The 20,902-nt window shown below is 38.0% G+C and overlaps 1 protein-coding gene across 6 annotated transcripts in view; it reads right to left on the bottom strand.

Annotated features, from left to right (window-relative positions):
• Positions 1-20,902, bottom strand: part of grin2bb (glutamate receptor, ionotropic, N-methyl D-aspartate 2B, genome duplicate b) — a 118,589-nt gene that overhangs the window by 30,748 nt on the left and 66,939 nt on the right. For all 6 annotated transcript variants that reach the window (XR_013283798.1, XM_077523115.1, XM_077523116.1 and 3 more), the window contains 5 exons: positions 20,284-20,554; positions 15,918-16,110; positions 4,652-4,766; positions 4,372-4,577; positions 1,898-2,069 (listed from right to left, as the gene is read on the bottom strand). Coding sequence is in view for 5 of the 6 variants with exons in the window: in XM_077523115.1 (XP_077379241.1) it covers positions 1,898-2,069; positions 4,372-4,577; positions 4,652-4,766; positions 15,918-16,110; positions 20,284-20,554 (957 nt within the window). In the remaining variant the exon portion in view is untranslated. The remainder of the gene's footprint in view (positions 1-1,897; positions 2,070-4,371; positions 4,578-4,651; positions 4,767-15,917; positions 16,111-20,283; positions 20,555-20,902) is intronic.

Here is a 20,902-nt window from a genome sequence, read left to right as displayed (position 1 = left end):
TGCAACATGTGGAAGAACTCGAAGTGAGGAATAATCACAGGAGACAAAAAGGATTATTACTGTGCTGTCAACCTCGAGCTTGACTTGCGTTCAGGTATATTCAGCCTAGTTTTGGACTATAGATACAAATGTAGAAAATAGATATGCAGGAATTGTGTCATTGTGTGTAATTGGAGAGGGAACATGTGCTTGATGATGTGATTGTGATGATTTCATTAGGCTTATCTAAAAATGTAAATTCCTGCGGGCACAATGACAATCTCTCCCTGGCTGTGTGGTATCAACAACAAACATCTGTAAACGGAGTGAATGACGAGACAGGAGGATAAATACAAGACATTCCGGAAAAGGCGGATGTAATTAAGACATTTGTTTCTACATCGCTTCTAATTAAAAAAAAGCTGTTGCTTGAACAAAGCCAACAAATGAGTTCATTTCAGTCTGGAAGGCTTTTCAGGAACAAACAAATCGTGTCTCAGTGTTCATACCGATGATGCTGTTGTAGCAAAGCATTGACTATTTCATTGTTATGCAGGTATCTTTATGATCACAATATTAGTTCCAGGACTGGTGCCACAAGAGAATATTTCAAACCCAAATTGCAAGTTTTCGTCTTCAATGTGGCAGATGATCAACCAGCACGTCTACAAAGAGATCCTGCAGCTTCGTTCAGTGCGCGAGAAGAAGTGAGAGATGTGGCAGGACAAAAATGTGTTTAGCATCTGACAATTCTTGGCTGAGGAGATCAATGTGCTGCAGAAACCTACATACTCCATACAATCTGGCTCCGTGGGATTCATTTACCTTTTTTTCAATCTTTTTTCCAATTTTGGAGATGTGGACGACATCGTGGGGACCCTGATGATGTGTAGCATCCCGAAATAAACTTTCCAGGAAGGGATTATTTCAAAAGGGAAAATGTGTGGTTCTTATTTTGGATTTGAAATAGATCTTTTGTGACACCAATTCATTTCCACAATTGAAACCTGAAATCTGGAAAGAAAAAAAAAAAAAAAAAAAAAAAAAAAAAAAAAAATTCAAAGAGGATGGCAAAAAGGGAAAACGTTTGACATCTCATGTCATGAAAAGTTTTGCGAGCAGATTTAATTCTATTTGGCTAGGACATTTTTTCTTTGTACATTTGTAAAAATACGATTTGCATATATATTTTTCTCATATTACAAATGTGTTCTTTTAAAATTCCAACAGTTTTAGCTCGTTACATTCTAGCTTTAGTCACTTCATAATTATTACTATTATTATTATTATTATTATTATTAATATTCATTATATTACCACTTTATTCTAGTAGTTATTATTTACTTTTTTCTTCAGATTACCGTACAACTATAATCTCCAAACATTAAGAATTTTAAATTGTGTTCTGACTTATTTATGATTGCGTTCTTGTCACAATATGACAAATTTGGGATTTCTATTTTTTTTTTTTAAATCACAATATTCAGACAATTATATTGTTCAAAGTGAACATGGTGAAGCTGCATTTAGCTGTTATGCTGCACACAAATGGAATAAGCTGAAAACAGAAGTCAGCCCCAATTGTAAATGCTTTTAAATGCAGGTTAAAAACTTTGCTTTTTTTCCTATACCATTGATTAACTTATTTTTAAAAACATATTTTAATAATTTTTCTTTTAATTACATGAGAAAATGTCTTTACTCTAAATGTTTTTTTTTTAAGTTTGCCATCTAATGTTTTAACATAGTCAATTTATGTTCTTTTACTACATTTTGTAAGCTACTTTTGTTTTCTCTGCTTTGCTTCTGAATGTCGTTAACTGCTGTGTGACAGAAATAAACTTGCCTTGTCATTATTAACATTTATATTTTCTGTTTGACTTTATTCTCCACATGCCACATTATAAAAAGTCCTTACCTCTCCAACCATGCCATTCCACGTCCCGTTCACCTTCTTGCCGTGTTTACCGTTAGTAACCAGGTAGAGGTCGTAGCTGAACTTGACCGCCTTGGCGATCTTCTTCAGGATGTCGATGCAAAAACCTTTGCAGCAGCGCTTGATATAGATGCCCGAATCGCCCGTTTGGTTGCTGGCAGGTGAAAGGGAGAGGGAGGAGGAATTGAAACGTTGAAAAAGGTCTAGCAGCAAGAGTTGTGGTATTTATTGAAATTAGAGTGTGGAAAATATGACTAGAGAGAGAGATTGCATATACTGAACAGTGAACACATTTCCACGTTTTACTGCAGAGTGTGAGACAGCAAAGTGGTAATAAATAGAACATGTCAAGAGCAAGGCAAGACTGTTAAGTAGTGTGAAGTAGTGGCTCAAGCAGTCATACAAACGCAAAGCTGCACTCCAGGAATGCAATGCTTCTTTTTAATAGTAATGACGTATGTCTGTTGTTGGAAACAGATGTCAAGCAAAGGGCAACGTCGGCTTGATTGTGTTCTTTAAAGTTAAATGAATGTGTAGACACATTCATAAGTAGAAAGTTGTGAATTCATATCACGCCAGCGAGCCAACCTCATGATGACTGAGCTACTGTAATATATTCCATAAATTATGCAATAATGAGAACACAGGGGGGGTATCTGTCTTTGACCAAGGCCGTGACCACATGTGTATGTGGGTGTGATCTTGAATGTTTTGTTCAATGTACACACTGTAGTTTATTTAGGTCACAAAATCCAATAGAGTTCAGAAAGAGGTTACACTGCAAAGCCTCGTTTGCTCTTGCACCTTCATATCAGTTGGAGATAATTGCTTATCAGTTGAACATTTTCTTCAGAATATTCTCAGAAAAGTATCTCAGAAGCACACTGTACAGGAATCTCACAGAAAATACCATTAATCTGTTCGAGATTGCCCCACAAAATATGAAAAATGTTTTGTAATGTGTTGTTCAAGGCCTGGTTAACAAAGACCCCACACGCAAAGAAAAAATAAATAAAATGCATTTAACAGTTTTGATTGCACTGTGTGTGGTGTGCTCTCAAATCTCAGAATCCGAAATTTCAGAATCTGATCCACGAATAAAGAAATCTCACATGGTCAACTATGATCTAATAAAGACAAACAAACAAACAAACAAACAAACAAACAAACAAACAAACAAACAAACAAACACATCATGCATCGTGGAACCGTTAATTTGTTAACATGACAACTCAGCATGCTAAAACGGTCACATTTTATCAGATTAAATCTATAAGTACAGTAATTTGGGATGTTATCATTGTCGAATTGTGTTTATGTTGAGTTTGTATCAGTGATTCTCAAAGTGTGGTGTACCGATAGTTGTGTCTATTGATTAGCAAGAATCACTAAAATGTATGATCAAATAAATATTTAATGCTATATAAATCATAATAATGATAATGATGATGATGATAATAATAATAATAATAATAATAATAATAGATAAATCATAAAAAAAATAGTATATATAAATATACTTAAATGTTTGCATTAAATAATTATTAAATGCTATATAAATATAATTAATAATAATAAAATAAATAATAAGATTTTTTTTTATTATTTATTTTTTCCAACTTTATTATTATTTATTATTCTTATTAAAGGCCCATGACGCAGGAGTTTTTGAACATTTGCGACCCCTCTGCCGAAATGCGGAATGGACGCCAGCGACGCGCATGGCCAGGATTATGAGCATGATGTCATGCTCAGAGCAAAAGTTAAAGTTTCCAGCCCAACCACGCCAACATTATTTCACTTTACAGGAAAATAGGGGCAAAATTCATTGTGCCACAGTAGTGCCTCATATTATACAATTCTTAAAACATGTGTGGGTGAAGAATATGATTATTTTAACACTTCAATTTGAATCTTAAGTTGCATCATGCCCCTTTAATATTATTTATATATCATTTTCTAATTGTTTAACTCTTTGACCGCCAAAAACGTTTAATAACGATTATTAAAATCATGATGTATGCCGCCACAAACATTAAATGATGTCAACTACTTTTTTTTTTTTTTTTTTTTTTTAAATCAATGGGCAGTGCAATGTCTAAGTGCACCGCTGTCTGCTCAATGGGTTGCGGAATCAAAAACACTTCAAAAACATTAAAGTTTTTTTTTTTTGTGGCAGTATAAGAGTTAATAAAATATTTAATTAAAATTTTTGTATTAAATAATTATTAAATGCTATATAAATATAATAATTAATAAAAAATCCTAAAAATGAAAATCTATTTTTTATTAGTTATTTTTTAAATATTTGTTATTATTTATTATTCTTATTAATATTATTTATATATCACTTTATAATTGTGTAATAAAAACATTTAACTTAACTAAATCAAAGGCAAAAGAAAAAAAAACAATTCAAATGAGTAACGTCCAATTTTAGCAGCAGCTCCTCTCACCGGAGTTTGAGCTGTTTACGACAAGGCACGGTGTTCCTCATGCAGGTGCCGCTCAGAGGATCCACATCCTCCACGATGACGAAAGGCGCCTCCTCCAGCGTGACGATGGACAGGTGGTCCTCGTGCTCCTCCGCCGCCGAGTAGAGCTCAAAACGAGGCCACACATGGTACTTCATGGCCAGAGAGCCTTTCTCCCACTTGCCCACCTGCGCGACCAAAGAGGTGTCGTGATGTGCGGGATTTTTGGAACCAAGAGCTGCGTGACGAACGCCATATTTACTCTGTCCCACTGCCTGTCCTTGTCCAGCAGGATGATGACCAGCTTGGGGAAAATCTGGTGGCCCTCCTCGCTGAACGACAGGTTCCGCCCTTCAAACGTCACATTCATGATGTACCTGACAATTAGATTGCAATTGCAAATGTCAGAGCGTGTGTGTGGGATTGAAAACAAAGGAAGTCGTTTATTTCAGGATGGCGAACAAGGCGTAATCAGCAGATGCTTTGTCATACACGACACACTGCGGCGTCTCAAGCGGGTGAGTTTGTGGGAAATATCACCATCTAAATTCTACACCATGTTCACCTGTGAGGCCATGTTGTCATTCTGTTTGGGATGTGGACAGGCAGAACAGAGAAAAATAAAAAAGCAGCCTGTCAAGAAAGATGAGGTCCGTGGACAAAAACAGTAGCAATATCTGGCAACATTCAAACCACAACTGTGGCATAAAAGACACTAAAACCATGTAGGCAAGGGATTAATTATGATAATGACTCTGATATGACTTCTCAACTGTGTTGAATGTCAAAAGTGTGTCTTCAATGATTACTGCTCAGGGGGATTATTGCATTCTTTACAAATCTTTACACATAACAATATCTGTCCATCTTTATTTACCCTTTTCCTAACTTATTTCTGCTTACTTTGTGGTGCAGATAAACTGAGTAAATCCTCTATCAGTCCAAGAGACATTTCACAAAGCAAAGTATTAACACAGTAGTCAAGATAATCAAATCAAAGTCAAATGTGCATACGTCGTGTCACGTTATCTTGCGTGACGTCGCGTCAGCGAACATCAAAGTTAAACAGAATGTATTCTTTCCCATTTTCTTTCTGTTTGTGACTTATTTGTAACTCCTATTTACATAAAAGGACTGTAATGTGGTTTATGTTTTCTTAACCCTCCTGATAGGTTGGTTTCTCAGGAACAGCAATAATATTCCCGGGTCAATTTCACCCAGGTGTTTAATGCTAAAAAAAAAAAAGCATTCCGATAAACATTTAACATTTGATTAAAAATACGTCAAAATGAACCATTTATATTGTCGTTTCATACAAATATTTATTCACTTTCACTCTTAAAACGTGTCAGTTTGACCCAAAATTGTTTATTATTCCATAACCAACCCAATAAACAGTTTATAGCTTATCATTAACCATTTTCATTGCACGTACATCAAATTTAATAATTTCTTAGTCTGTTGATATGACGTTTCCTAGCAAAAAGACTTTGTTAGGTCAAACGAACAATTTTAGTGGACCCTTTTATATGTTTGATGACCAGTTTGGATGGAGTTAGACATCTTGGAAATGTAGGCCAAAAAAGGTGAGTTGCTCCTTTTTTTACGATTATCTGAATTAAGTGCTCACCAAGCCCGTGGATACGATTGTATCTTAAAATGTTGGGTATTATTCAAATCTTCAGAAAATCACCTTTCAAACAATGTATAACGTTGCCAGGGTGGCGACGTGCATCCCACAGCGTTTTGTAAAGATGGTGGAGGGCCCATGGGTGGGCCGTCGGAACGCTAAAGCGGTTTTCACTGCAAATATGTTGACATTTTTGAATTATCTGTTGGTGCCAAGCTTGAAAATCTAACCATTTGTTCTTTAACTGACCCACAAACTAACAGGAGGGTTGAACTGATTTTTATATTTTAATTAGATTCAGAATGTTAGAATATGAGGTATGTGAGGTGTACTGCATATGCAATGTGACCCACTTTTGCAGGCCATTTAATTGCTTCATTTTATTTTTCCACTTGTCTGTTGAAATCATTTTAGTGCTGTTTATCGACTATTCACATTGGTAACCATTATTTGTGATGTCATTTAGCAGTAGTAGCGAATCTCAAAAATATAAATATACAGGGCACAACTAGCACTATAGGGTTAATCAAATTTTTAATTAAATTCAAAATTTGTTTTCCACTTTTGTCTTTCTTCCACGTTGAGCTTGACACTTGACACAACGTTCAAAGCGGTGAGCTGTCGGCGAAGGTTAGATAAAGGCACAGCAAAAATTGGTGGTCAAGAACAGTGATGGAGTGCGGAGAAACGAGAAATAGCTCAAGGGCATGATTCCATTTAATGATTTCATGGAAAGAAACATGCTGCCTCCAAAGCGACCGTCCCTGCTTTTGATTGCGCTCAAGCTGACAAGGATGAGGAGGCCAACAGAGTCAAGGGCAAAAGGTGAAACTTGAAAAAGAGGCCAAGCGTATAAACCTCCTGTGAGGACTCATATGGGCAAACGCGTCTCAACAAGTGCACATCTCGTCCTTTTTCTCTCTCCCCCACCGCCTCTTTCCCCTCACTCTTCCTCGTCGCAAACTGTGGGCCGCCGTCACCATGGAGACGTTCTGCCTCGGAACACAACCCACCGGAGAAATAAATATCTAGTCTGCATACAAGGAGTACTAAATGTATGAGCCCATCATCTTCAAGTGTGAAAAGACAAACACAAGACAATAAATCTATTAAGAAGAGATGAACAAAGGGCCAAAGATTTAATCACAAGTACCTCCCACTGGAACACTGAGTGGCTCTGAGTAAGACGTCTGTGGCTGTATTAATAACGCACCTCTCTCGCACGCACATGGTGGAGTGCAGGCTTCACACTATGTTGTGCCAACACAATTATTTGTTGTAGCATGCTATTGTGCACACATGATAGGATAAGCCTCCTTAAAGGACCTGTTACTAACATCTACCATGTGAGCACTGTGCGACATTTGCATGATGACAGAGGTGGTTTAAAATAAATAAATAAATAAAAAAAAGACTGGTTCAAGTACAGATTCAACTGGCCTTGCAAAGTGAAAATACATATGACATGTAAATTAAACACACCACAAAGATGAGCATTGTTACAAACAGTACAGAATTTGAATAATTAGAAAAAGTAGTATGTATAATGCGGCTTCAAAATCATGGAAATTAATTTCTCAGCTCTTGAATGCTGTGGGTGTGCCCATTTAAACAGGGTTATAAATAGTTTTAGATTTTTCATTATAGTTAGTTTTTATTTAAATTTAACATTCGTTTTTTTTTTTTTTTTATTTGTTTTTCTATCAGATTTGTTAGTTATTAGCTTTCATTTTTTTTAAAAGGCTTCATTTTATTAGTTTTAGTATTAGTTTTCAGTTTCTTTTTAAATATATATTGCATACTTGTTAAATGCAAAAAAAAATAAAAAATCATTGAGTATTGTGTAATGAAGTAAACTACAATAAAAGACTGTTTGACCTTCTTCTTCTGTTGGCTCAATTTGTGAACGTCAGATGACCAAACCCAGAAAACAGCTGAGCCGTGATTGGGCGTTACCTAAACTTTGGGCACCTGTGACATCATTTTCAGTTGACAGCAAGTGGCAAATGTGGTTTTAAAGGTATTAATTGTACATGAAAAATAATGAAGTTGGCTAAATGAGTCAAGTATCACTTTAAATAAAGTAAATTTAAAAATTACATTCTCTGAACAGCATTTAGTGTTGATTTAAATGACCTAAAGAGTGGAAAGCCAGAAGTAGTCATAAAAAACACTCAAGTAAAGTACAGATAGCTGAAGAATGTACTTAAGTGAGGTTGCCACTCTTGGGACCTTATGCATAGAACAGGTTCAAAATGTGTTCGTACGAATAAAATATACAGCAACCAATAGTACAAAAAATAAAAAATAAAAAAGTATTTATTAAACATGCGGACACCTGTCATACACATTCCAGTAACGAGTGTTGCTTAATCGCACCAGTGCATTGAGAAACGCCTCCTATTGACCATATCAGATGAAATTAAAGACTATATCAGAGACTGACACTGAGGTACTTGACCAAGGACTTTTTTTGAAACAGTTATTGCAAGTTTTACCAAGGAAAGCAATACAATGACATGAGAGAATAAAAAAATAAAAAAATGATATACTGTATCCGTATGACAAGTCCAAAGTGATAAACGCCACACATTGTGTGGGAATGCTCGTATGCATGCCTTCCGTACACTCCTGTGAGTACGCACGCTTGATAAATGATTGTTATGCGCACAACCGCAACGCAAGGAAAGGGAGGGGCCGCCTTGTATACTTCAGCATAATGTCATGTAATGCGTTGCTATGGCAGCCACAACCATCAGCTGTGTTGCCATGGGAACTGTAATCTCAGCGGATGAGAGGCGTATCTGTTTTTTTGTTTTTTTGTTTTACCGTATATAATCCTGAGTGTTTACTTGTTATCTCGTGACGTCTCTCGCTGTCAGATCAATCCCTGCGAATCGCCTCTGAGAAGCGCCCCAAATCACTCATCAATACAATTCAAGGCCATTGTTTAACCAGCGCCTTTGCTGATGCATGCTGGGATTTGGAGAGCAGCACGGGCCGGCTTGCCGTGTTTCTCCTGTTTGGAGCCCATACTATCGACGAGTCTTTTATGAGCGGTTTGATCCCTTCTCATGTCGGCGTTCCCTTCTGACTTGACTGGATATAGAAGAAGAAGGAGAAAAAAAAAAGGCAACTGGGATGAGCTACTAACAGAATCTCACGCGGTTCAATCGCAGTCACGCGCTGTGTTTGCGCGCGCTTCACCCACCAACTGTTCGCTGTGGGGGGAATAGAGACAACCTTACAGCTTAAATATCTTCAGCATGGTGACTCATGTTGATTCCTGCATTTTATTGCAGACTGCTTCTAAAAAAAAAAAAGAAGAAAAAAAAAAGCACAGTCTGTCGCTGCAATGCAGGGATGTTAAAGTGACATGCAGCGTACATTTATAGACAATATCTCAGCTCTGCGTGTGAAGACTGGCACACACACGCACACATGATCATACTGAGTCAATCAGGTTTGGATCTAGTGCATTGGTGTGCAATATCACAGCTGAGCCACAAGCGCTAATCTAATTAAGTCTGAGGTAGGAAGGGGCAACAGGTGGTCTCAAAGGGGTTGTGCAAATATAGTCACGTAACGTCATACTAGCATAACATGGGCGAAATATGAAACTGCTTTAAATGTTGAACTCATTTGGAATGTGGTGTTATAATGTGGGGACAAGCACGGTGAGGTTAGCATGTCTGCCTCACAATTGAGGTTTGGAGCGTTCAATCTCTGCTCTGACATTACGGCGTGGAGTTTGCATGTTTTCCCTTGTTAGGATAATCGGTGAGAAAATGGATGAATGGATAGTTGTGTCATGAAAAAAAAAGAGGCAAGGGAAGCACAAATTTACAATGAAAGATTAAAATGTCACTTAAGGGGAAATAATACGACTCTAAAATTGCACACAACACTTCTGAAATGACTGATTGCCACGCAAGACAGCCTCAGGGGACAATTTATGTTTGTTTTACTTTTTCTTTGACTTAGGGAGCTTTTTTTTTTCTTTCCAAGTTATGTATTATAAAGAAGTAAACGTGCAGGGTTTCCCCCGGTGCTTTATGGGCCTGGCGGGCTGCCAGGCTTTTCTCGCGCTCCCGTTGACAAATATTTTCCTGGGACGAATTTGGTTCACAGTCCATCCCTGACAAGTTTCGAGAAGAACGTGAGAAGAGAAGAATTTCCTCAGAAAGTTACAGGAAGTAAGCGGTAGGTTACTATGCTTTGTTATGTTTTGCAATGGGGATTTTTTTTTTGTTTTGTTGCACTTTTATACCTTCGGTATACACTAAAACTTTTCTCATTTGCCATTTTGTATCAGATAATATTTAAAATTGTTTCACTAAGGTTTAATGATTATGGATTTTTGAGGATGATGCCAATATTCGGCGGAATACAATTTTGGTAAAATATATAATGAGTCCACTGGTGTTACAACAATAAAAGTATTAATTGCAGGTAAACCATTTTGACTATTTTACAACTTTGTTCTTTATTATTTAAGTTACCAACAAATAAAAAAAAATAAAAAAAAAATCAGCTGCTGTCATGTCTGGGGTCACGCCAGGGTTAAGTTTGAGTTAATGACATGTTAAGTTTCGATTCATGACCAAGTGTCTGTTTGAACTGATGTAACCATCATCTGGTTTCAACTGGAAAAACGCTATGTGATGTTATGTGATGTCTGGACCTATGTGATGTAAATATTTAATCCTTTACTTAGTGACAACCAATCAGATCGATTCACTGTCTGTAGTAGCGTTCTGAGAAGTGTTTGTGTTTGCCGGATTATTGCTTTCTGTCCCTCTGTGCAACTCTTTGTTTCTCGTCTAGTCAAGTTTGTTCTACGCCTCTCGATGTGAATAAATAGTTGAAACTTTATTTGTGTCTGCGCTTTGGGATCCAACCTCCAGCGCATGACAGCTTTTATTGGTGGTGGATGTATGAATGTTGTCTTATGTTGTAATGTGTTAATATATTAAAAGAAAATCTGCAAAAAAAAAAAAAAAAAAGCTTACATCGGCTAATATCAGGCCCTAGTTATTACGTTCTTATTCAGTATTTATTTTTCTACATTTGAACAACTAGAAAGACAACCAATGATGTGGATTGGTTTGACTTTGTGGTTCCTTGCCACTATAAATTGTCAAAAGACAGCCAAAAAAACAGATTAAATCTGCAGCTGAGACTTAAGTGTGAAAAACTACAGGTTGTAACACTTTAACCAAAGAGCATCAAATCAGTTTTTTATTGCAGCTGAGGCTCAAATTGAAAAATGAAATGAAAAGAAGTCAAATATTTAATGATGTGCTGCATAAATTGCTTGGTGATGTCAGGCACGGCTTCCAGTTGAGAGCTTTTAATACGAGTCCGCTGATGCTGCGTGTTGGTTGTGGGGCGCAGGGAGGGGCCCAGGTGAGCTGCAGACATCAAACAGCAACCTGTGGTGCGAACAGGATGGGTGATGTAACGCGGGCTCCTCGCTCATTTCAAACTGAGCCAGGCTTTAACATGCCAACACACCTTCCGCAGCATACCAGCATCAAATATTCATATCGTCTATTTTCAGTCGTCACATGAAATTCAAATTATTCTGCGTTTCTTTTAAAGCACAAAAACCGACTAAATTCCTAAAAAGCCTCCACTAATTGCTGCTACTGGCAGCACATTTCTACACCCAAAGAATACTTAAACGTACTTGGAGAGACTTAGATTTGCAGGCACCCGACAGCAAAAGCAATGCATGATTTGAATTTTATCATCCAATATATCACAAATGGAAGCAAGGAAAGATGAGTGAAAGCAATTTAAAGTGATAAACACAACTTGACGCACCAATGACTTGGATGCATCTGCCAGCACTTTTGCTACTGCAGGCGTCATTAGAATAGACGTCCGGCCTAACTGCTCGGTTTCAAAAACAGCTCAAGGATATTTACGGCAAATTAAACGTTTTCACACCAATTACGTATTCTTGCTCCTACAGATGAGTTATGCAAAGTGAAATATTGGTAACCATCAAATGCAGTCATATTTTTTACCCCCTCTGGTTGGTTCAGCTATGTTTATCTTTCAGATTGGTGAGAAAATGCTTTAAAGGATGATGTCGGACATGGCTAAAAATTCATTTGCAAGACCTACTTTTTTTTTTTTTTTGAAAGAAAAAATGTAATAAAGATAATAAAGGTCTATTTTGACTGAAACCAATGGTCTGCGCCTATGCGTGCAGGTAGAAATGAATGGTGAGATTGCATTAACATGAATTATTCTGATGCAAATTTTTAAGAGTCCGTTTATCATCGGCAGCCATTTTCACATATATGTCCTCATTCGTACATGGCGTTGCTGTAAAAAAAACAACAACAAAAAACAGACATACACACGGTTAATTACAGATAATATTAACACATTACTTTTGTTAGACTTAGACTTAGACTTAGACTTGACTTTATTGATCCCTTTGGGATGGCTCCCTCTGGGAAATTTACATGTCCAGCAGCAATGAGAACAGATAATAAAATAAAACATAATTTAATCAATCAATATTTTTTTTTTATAAGTAAAAAAAAAAAAAAAGTAATAATAATCATCATCATCATAATCATCAAGTTTTGCTTAGCCCTTATACATCAGTGTGGCTCTTAATCTACTCCCAAATAATAATAATCTTTCAACCAATTGTGGGACAAATCAATAAAAACAGGAAAGGTGCAATAACACACATGTGAATCCCAGTAAAGGCCACATGAACAATTGATCTGTTACTTTGGTGGCATTAAAGGCACCTCATGAGGATTTGTCCAGAGCTCACTGAACAGCCATGAAATACATCCTAATCCTACCTCTTCACAATGTATAGATATGTATTTATAGAAAAGGATGCTTGAAGTAATTTGTATCGGCTGACTGATTAAACAATTCAGCATCATTAAAACGAGCTTATAAAGAGTATCTATTGTGTGTGCAAAAAGGGAAAACTCAACTAGAGAAACAAAAAAAGCCATAAGTGAGATTGACGGTGTGTAGCTGCTAATCAAATTGATCCCTTGACCCACTTGCATGTATGAAAATACTCTGCGAGTACATCACTTGGGCTCTACGTGCCCAAAAGTGCAATACTTTGGCTTGCTGGCTCACTAATAAACAAAGGCAGGATTTATCAGACAGCCACTTTTATTGTGGCCATTGAGGAATGTAATAACGCTGCCATGCTGCAGCCGCCGCAGGAGGAAGTACTTTAAGAGGTGACATAAGCAGAGACTAGCACGAGAGAGGCAGCGCACGCCTCTCATGGCCCGCAGTGAAGATTGTCTTCTTAGCTTTAAGCTCACCGCCACTTTGTACATGCAGACAGCGGGGCAAAAAGCGGCCAAGCTGTCGACTTCTATGAATATAGAAAGTGCCAAAAAGACTCTTTACAATTGAACTAGTTTATTACAAAAACAAATGAACGGACAAAATCTGTGGACATTATTATAAAACAAGTAGTAGATATCCATTCATATATATATTTATAGTACACCCATAAAATATGATGCAATTCAATCCAAGCGCACTATGAAAAAAATGACATCAAGAAAGGTAATGATTTAATTTGTGGTATAACACTCATCATTCTGACAACTAGTTATATTATTTTGACCCACTAAATGGAGAGCAGATGTTTAAGGTTAAAAAAATATATATAATAGAGTCCACTTCATATTCGTGTCTGTTTGACCACATTGTGGCAAGTGTCGTTTTCTGCAATTAAGAGAGTGAGATTGACAAGAAATGAGGCAGTAGATAGACTGTTTCCTGATTGCTTCTTAATTATTTTCAGTTACGCCTAAGAAAAAGGAAAAGTAAAATGTTTGACGGCCCCCAACTCTTCGTCGTGACTAGAAATCATATTCGTCCATAAAATTGCTAAAAGTAAAAGTAAAACTTTAACATTACTTATACTCCCTGCGCATATTCTAACAATGAGAGCAGCACTGCCACCTGCTGCAGTGGATGTGCAATTACACTTTAATCTAGTACAGAAAAAAAAAAATATATAATATGCACAGGTGATTATTGTGCTCAAATTAATCTATCATTAATTTTGATAATCAATTAATCTTTTTTTATTTAAAATTATAGCAATGCTGAGAATGTTTGCTTTTCAACAGTAACTATTAACCGATTTCTGTAGTCCAAGATAGACTCAGAGTTATCAAATAAATGTGTAAATCGATCTGCAGGTACTCTACTGTAAATACATTGAGAAACAATCCAAAGACACACATTTATGACGGAATATTACACTAACAATTCAAAGCTGCGCGTTAATGTGTCAACAAATTAAGTAACAATAACAGACCTTCGTCACTCGGAGGTCAAGCAGGCCCCTAAACTCATTTTGAGTGCATGACTCACAGGGGCCTCCCATCTTCCCCCATCACCATTTGACAGGTTTGCATGCTAATGCGCTATGCATGCAGCCCATTGTGGCCCGTAGCGATCCCGCTGCACCCTGCGCAGACATATGGCCTTATTATTGCTTTTGTCTCACAGGGTGAATGCGTGTGCGTGTGTTTGTGTGTTCGCTTTTTGTGTGGCACACCCCTGAGATTACCACTTTTATTGCATGCACATTTTGGCTGGTACACAAGAAAGAAAGAAAAAATGCTTGGTTGAACTACTTTAGCTGCTTCAGATTTTGTGTGTCTTCACTGAGATCAAAATTATATACTTGCACTCAGTTGAATTGTGATTAAATTGACCGGAATGGATGCTTGAAGAAAAAAACGATATCATTCGTTCTCTTACACATACACACACCCGCGCAACATAAAGGATGATTGAGCGCTCACCCCAAGTTGCACAGTGCCCTTTGGGGACTGAAATATTCACGTTTGTGGTGTTATTGTTATCGTAGTACTGTTGTGAGAGGATGCTATGACAGTGTATACCAATACTCCCGTTAAATTATAAAAAATATAAAAAAAAAGGGGGGGGGGGTGAACACGGGTAAAATTTACAATAATACATCAACTTCAACATGCGTACTCTAGGGGCATAGGAAGTTTTATCATCTTTTCACATTTTCACATTCGCCAAACTACAGCGCCAGTAAATGAGGAAATGTGAGATGAAAGACAGAGTTAAGTTTTCAAAGGCAAACAGAAGGAAGTATTGCATCAGTGTGTCCAAGCGTTTGTTAAAATAAAAAAATAAAAAAACTCGTCTAAAGGCCATGCTAAAAAAAAGAATTCTTTAAATGTGTTGCACAAATTTTGATTTTGTCTTCTTTTTTTTTTAAACAAATGTGCTCATCCTGCAGTGGAAGTTGGAAAGAGTGTTCAACGTGAAGAGTAAAAACATTGGCCATGAATTTAAACCGGGATGAATTATTGAAGAGCAGTGCTCCTGCTTTTCTGTAATGTGCCAAAAGGCAAAACAAGGATGTTCACAGGCGGAGAACAAAGAATGCTTTTTGTCTCCCACTAAGTGTTTCTCTATCTGCAGTTAAAAGCTTTCATTGTCCTGCTTAACACATTCTCCTTGGGTGTGGCGTCCACGTGTTTTGTATTAAAGAGTCGTGGTGAAGTGCACGCGTGTTGCTGCTGCAGCGCATCGATTGTTAAATCCGCTTCAGGCAATGAAAGTCCGACTATGATTTATTTCTGCTGGACTTCTGCTCTGACTTCTATGATTTCACCTGTTATTGATCATCTTACATTGTTGCTCAGTGCAAGACAATGTGATTGCGTCTTAGTTTGAAATCCGAAGTCTAAGACTGCAGTTTGCAATAGGCTTGATAGAGCATCTGATCAACTTGTTTGTTTATACCACAAATCATTACATTGTCAACAAATACACATCATAATCCAATCCACGTAGTGGAGATGGCATGCAAGATAATGCAATCCTTGCCAACCTGAGTATTTCCTTGGAGTGGCCAGTGTTGATGTTCTTCTTGTCAGGGGTTCCGAAGCAGCTGGATTTAATCAGGGTGTGAGGCCCCCGATCCAGTATCATGGTGGACGTCGCCGTGGCAATGACGGCGACTGCGTCACGTACCCTGGCTTCGATGTTGTAATCCCACTCGTCGTACGATACCGAGATCAGCCCTGGGTGGGGAAATGATATGAATGATGAATTGAAAAAACAACAACAACACATTTTTAGGTTTGCTTTAACGGGAAGTCACCCCCAACCCACTCTAAAAAATAAAACAAATTTGACAATAATGTGTTCTATGCAGCCCCACTAGTCAAAATATGATATTCTGGTTAATATTGCGTTAACGGGCTATGAGTTAAGCAGCAAAATTCAGCAGTTTTTATCAATATCACAAGGCAGCCATTTTGCCACTTGCTGTCGAAGGAAGATGCCATCACAGTTGCTCGGGTCTCAGGTAACAACCAATCACAGCTCAGCTTCAGAAAACAGGCGAGCTGTAATTGGTCGTTCCCTGAGCCTGAGCAACTGTGATGTCATCTTCAGTCAAACAACAAGAGGCAAAATGACCAAACCATGAGATGGATAAAAACGACTGGATTTTGATTCATAACTCATATTCTACAAATATAATATCAAACACAATGTCATGTTTAGACTAGTGAGGTTACATATAACATGTTGGCAAGAAATATTTAAAGGAAGGCTCCTTTAATTTTACATGTATGGCTTGATTGGCAGTAAATAGTTAGTATAGCTACGAAACATGCATAAGAGCTGAAGAATACACTCCTATATTGATTTATTTAACTTTTTTCAACATAGAAGTACTTCCGTGTTGCAACGCCCCCAAGTGGTGACGTCACTAGTGTGTATACTCGCTTGGGGAACAGTAGTTCACGCAGACATAACAACGAGGAAGACACAAACGTCAGTTATGCCTTACTGTATTGCAAAATTTTGCAAGGCGTCGGCAAGGAAAAACCCGCGAGACCCCCCCCCCAAAAAAAAAAAAAAAAAAAAAAAAGCTACTTGAGTAGACAATGGTTTGTTTGCTAAGTGCTGTCAACCTCCCGAAGGACAAGCAGGCGTGCGCGCAGCGAACATTTCAGGCATGAGGACTAAGAAAATTTGTTACAATTTGAGATGGGGTACGCCACACGCCTAATACTAAAGCCCAACGCAGTACCGAGTATCTTTAAAGAACCAGACGTGGGAAATAATCAAGCCGATGGAGGAGCCGCAACTGCTAGCAACACGGAGCCTTCACTCTCACAACAGCCGACACAAATCGAGGTCTTACTACGGCCACTGAAAGATCTCGGAGAAGCGAAGCAAATTTAAAGCGAAAGGTAGGCATGTTTCGGGGGTGGGGGGGCATTGGTTATTATACTGCACGGACTGTTTTATTTCATAATTCATTTGAAGGTGGCCAACGCAGGGGCACGTCGGCACGTTACCGTAATGCACAGTATTAACAATCGTTGGGGCGGCTGGCTTGACTTCGTCTTTTCGAGTGGCGGCTGGCCTGACCGCAGTGGGACGCTACGCAAAAAAGAAAAAAAAAACAGCTAGGGGAGGTTGGGTGCTGTAACGACGATACATTTAATTTTACTATTTTTTCTTTTTCCTGAAATATTTCGTCAGTTCCACACGTTTTGCATTGCTCGTACTGTGTGTCACTTTACCTGTTGGATATTTGCTCCTCCAAGACTTTTCTTCTTCACATCTTTCATCGCAACCAAAGCTATCCTGAGAATGTCTATTTAGTATTGCCATGTTGAATGTCTGATGTTCCAGGATGCAGTTGAGATTGTCCGCAAGGAACCGATCCTCGATTTCTTTTATTTCCAGACAGCACACATTCATTAGCGGATTGTCCATTCCTGCAGCTCCCGCACGAGCACCACTCACCCCCCGCCTGATTCACTCGTTCGTCAAAGTTTATTTTGTGCCCGAAAAGACCATCTGGCGCCACAACTTTCACATCCAAGGCAGACTTTCCTTCGGTAGTGTTATTTTGTCGTGTTGGCTCGAAGCGATAAGGTTTAATCCTTCCGGGTTTGACGCTAGATGCACGGCTGCGTTGCATAGTGCTTCCATAGTGTAGCGTTTACACACTAGTGACGTAAACATCCGGGTTATTTAGTCACGTGTAACAAACATGCCGGCGTTCGATTCATTTTAACAATGGTTTAAAAGTTATTAAATGTACATAAAAAAATAATCACGTCACCAAATTAATTATTGAAAAAGTAGCAACTTTTTGCTGCTAAAAATGGATCAATAAGTAAAGTGTCCCTTTAAGGTTGACTTCCTCTTTAATCGTATGAAATGTTAATATACCAGATTGATTGATTCCAAAACACTTATTTCAAATTCATCAAGCAATACAAAGAATTTAAGTAGCTAAGACTTTCCAAAAGGTTCTCATTAGAGTCGAGATGTAGCCATTCAACATACTTCCTTGACACCGATTACTACTTTCCTATAAGCCAGTGCCCTTGACATCATCTTGTGGCAACTTAAAACCTTACAGAAAGAGTACAAAAATACAACAAGAAACTCAAATAGGTGAGTTTTGTTAAGAGAAAAGCTAAGAATAGATTCCACAGGGGGAAAATGAAATAGGTGCACTGGTGAATAGCGAACAAAATACATTTAAAAATAACCAGTTAAATTACTGCTGATTTGGCAGATGCAGCAAGTTTTTGAGGAAGAACAGATACATACATAATGTGGGTCTAGGAATGACAAGAAATTAATGAAAAACTGTATACTGTGTAAGCTTTAACATGTTAATATGTATGTATACATGCAGATTTTTTTTTTCTCAAGTGAAGTCTTTGAATGCAAAACATTTTGAACATGGAAACTGTGGTTGAGCCCTGAGCTCATTTTGTTATGCTTGGCTATCCAAGCATGAGGAACCACTGATGTCTGCATGCATTTCTCTCACCCATAAACCAGAGCATTTGGGGGGGTTGGGGGGGTTATGGTCCTTGGCTGGTTTGCATTTTATTTTCACCTTTTAAATTCAGTGGAAACAGATGCACTTGGAGCCCGGCTTGGTGTTAACGGCTGCTTGTCGGTCTGTGTTTTGCTTATACTGTATATGAATAGAATTAATGAGTCGGTGAATTTCTAAGGGAACCTCACCCCCATAAAAAAAAACAAAAAAAAAAAAAAACAAATATCTCAAACTGACCTGCAAATTAGACTATGCAAAACAAATCCATGAAAACGTGAGCCTTTTATTTTTCGAGTTATTATATCATTATTATTCTACGCAGCCTCAGCTCAGATTGGGTCAGTTTTCCATTTCAAAACAATACTGCAATACATGACGCACTGAAACTCTCAGTTAGAAAAAGACTTCGTGACAAACAACAATATTGGAGGGGAAAGAAATGTCCTGTATTTATTTCTGTTGACTGCGGTTAAAAAAATAAGAACTCCCCATAGAAGACCGAGTGCTGCAAGGAAAAGATTGTGGAGTACAGCCGACCCAGGCACACATGGATTTAAAAAAAATATTTTTGAAAAATATTTTCGATATTATATTATATTATATTATATTATATTATATTATATTTATATTTTATATAAATTTGATAATTTCTTCAATTTTATTTGTATTTATTATATTTTATTCAAAAACTTTATTTTTGTTGGGTTGGGGGAGTCAACACCCATTTTTCCTAGAAAATGTAATATTAGAAATGTATTTAGTTTAGAAAAATACTGCTCAGTGCATATCAATGGGCATCAATTGTACACAGGTTTTCTCTATTCGCAGACCAACCCTGTCTCTTTATGACACAAATAGTAGCAGCCCACTGGATAACACTGCGGCATCTCGAGCACAGTCAGAGCAATGGTCTAAGCTAACTCGGTTTAATTGAATCCCAGCTGGCCTATCTGGTTTTGTCAGTAGAAAAGCTTCAATAGTAAGTAAAGATGTGCTGAGGTATGTATGTCTGTGCAATTAATAGATAAGGCACATGAGTGTGGACAGCAGCAGAGTTAAAAGCACCAACAATTAATGAAGCACTGACATGTGAAAACGTCTCTGCTGTTTGCATTCTCCTTTGAGTGTTTGTGCTTGGCCAAATTGTTTACATAGTCACTTTTTCAACCATAACATTGTTGTGGAGTCACAGTTGATTTGGCTTGAGACTTTATTGCTTTTATTACATTTATTGTATTCAACAGTATTAGGGAGGATGGGTCGCCATAAAATGAAAAGGTAGTGTGATCTCTGTTTTAATTTGTTTCGCTGTAAGAGTTCAATGGAAGCCATCCATAAATACAGATGATACGTGAGCGGACATGATGTTTACCTGTAGGGAACACAGACGGCACGTGGTCTGCATCTCCGGCCACCAAAGAGGGGACGATCCACGTGAAGCCGTAACCAGTGAGACCCACAGAATGAGCCACCTCGAAGATGGTGCTGGCCTCCTCCTTGGTGCAGTAGAGCATGATGACGGGACTCTGCAGTTTCTTCAGTTGGTTCTGGATTTTGGAGTCGCCGTCGTCCACTGACATGTCCAGCAGGAGGACCTCCTCCAGCTCCCAGCCCACAAAGCTATTGTCAATGGTACTGCGGACCTTGAAAGATAAGACACATAAAGAATTGGTATGTCTTAAAGCAGGGTGTCCAAACTATGAGCCGCTCCAATTTTCAGCGGCATATACTAAAATTACATTTGCTACTAATAAAATAGTTTTGTATACTCTAGAGCAGGGGTCTCCAAGTTCGGTCCTCGAGAGCCCCTATCCAGCCCGTTTTCCATGTTTCGCTCCACTAACACACCTGAAACATGATCGGGATCGTTATCAGGCTTCTGCAAAGCTTGCTGATTAGCTGATCATTCGATTCAGCTGTGCTGAAGGACGGAGCCATGGAAAACAGGCTGGATAGGGGCTCTCGAGGACCGAACTTGCAGAACCCTGCTC

The sequence above is a fragment of the Festucalex cinctus genome, chromosome 6 (genome assembly GCF_051991245.1).
Source record: "Festucalex cinctus isolate MCC-2025b chromosome 6, RoL_Fcin_1.0, whole genome shotgun sequence".
Classification (NCBI taxonomy): Eukaryota; Metazoa; Chordata; class Actinopteri; order Syngnathiformes; family Syngnathidae; genus Festucalex; species Festucalex cinctus.
This window is presented reverse-complemented; position numbering and strand designations above follow the sequence as displayed.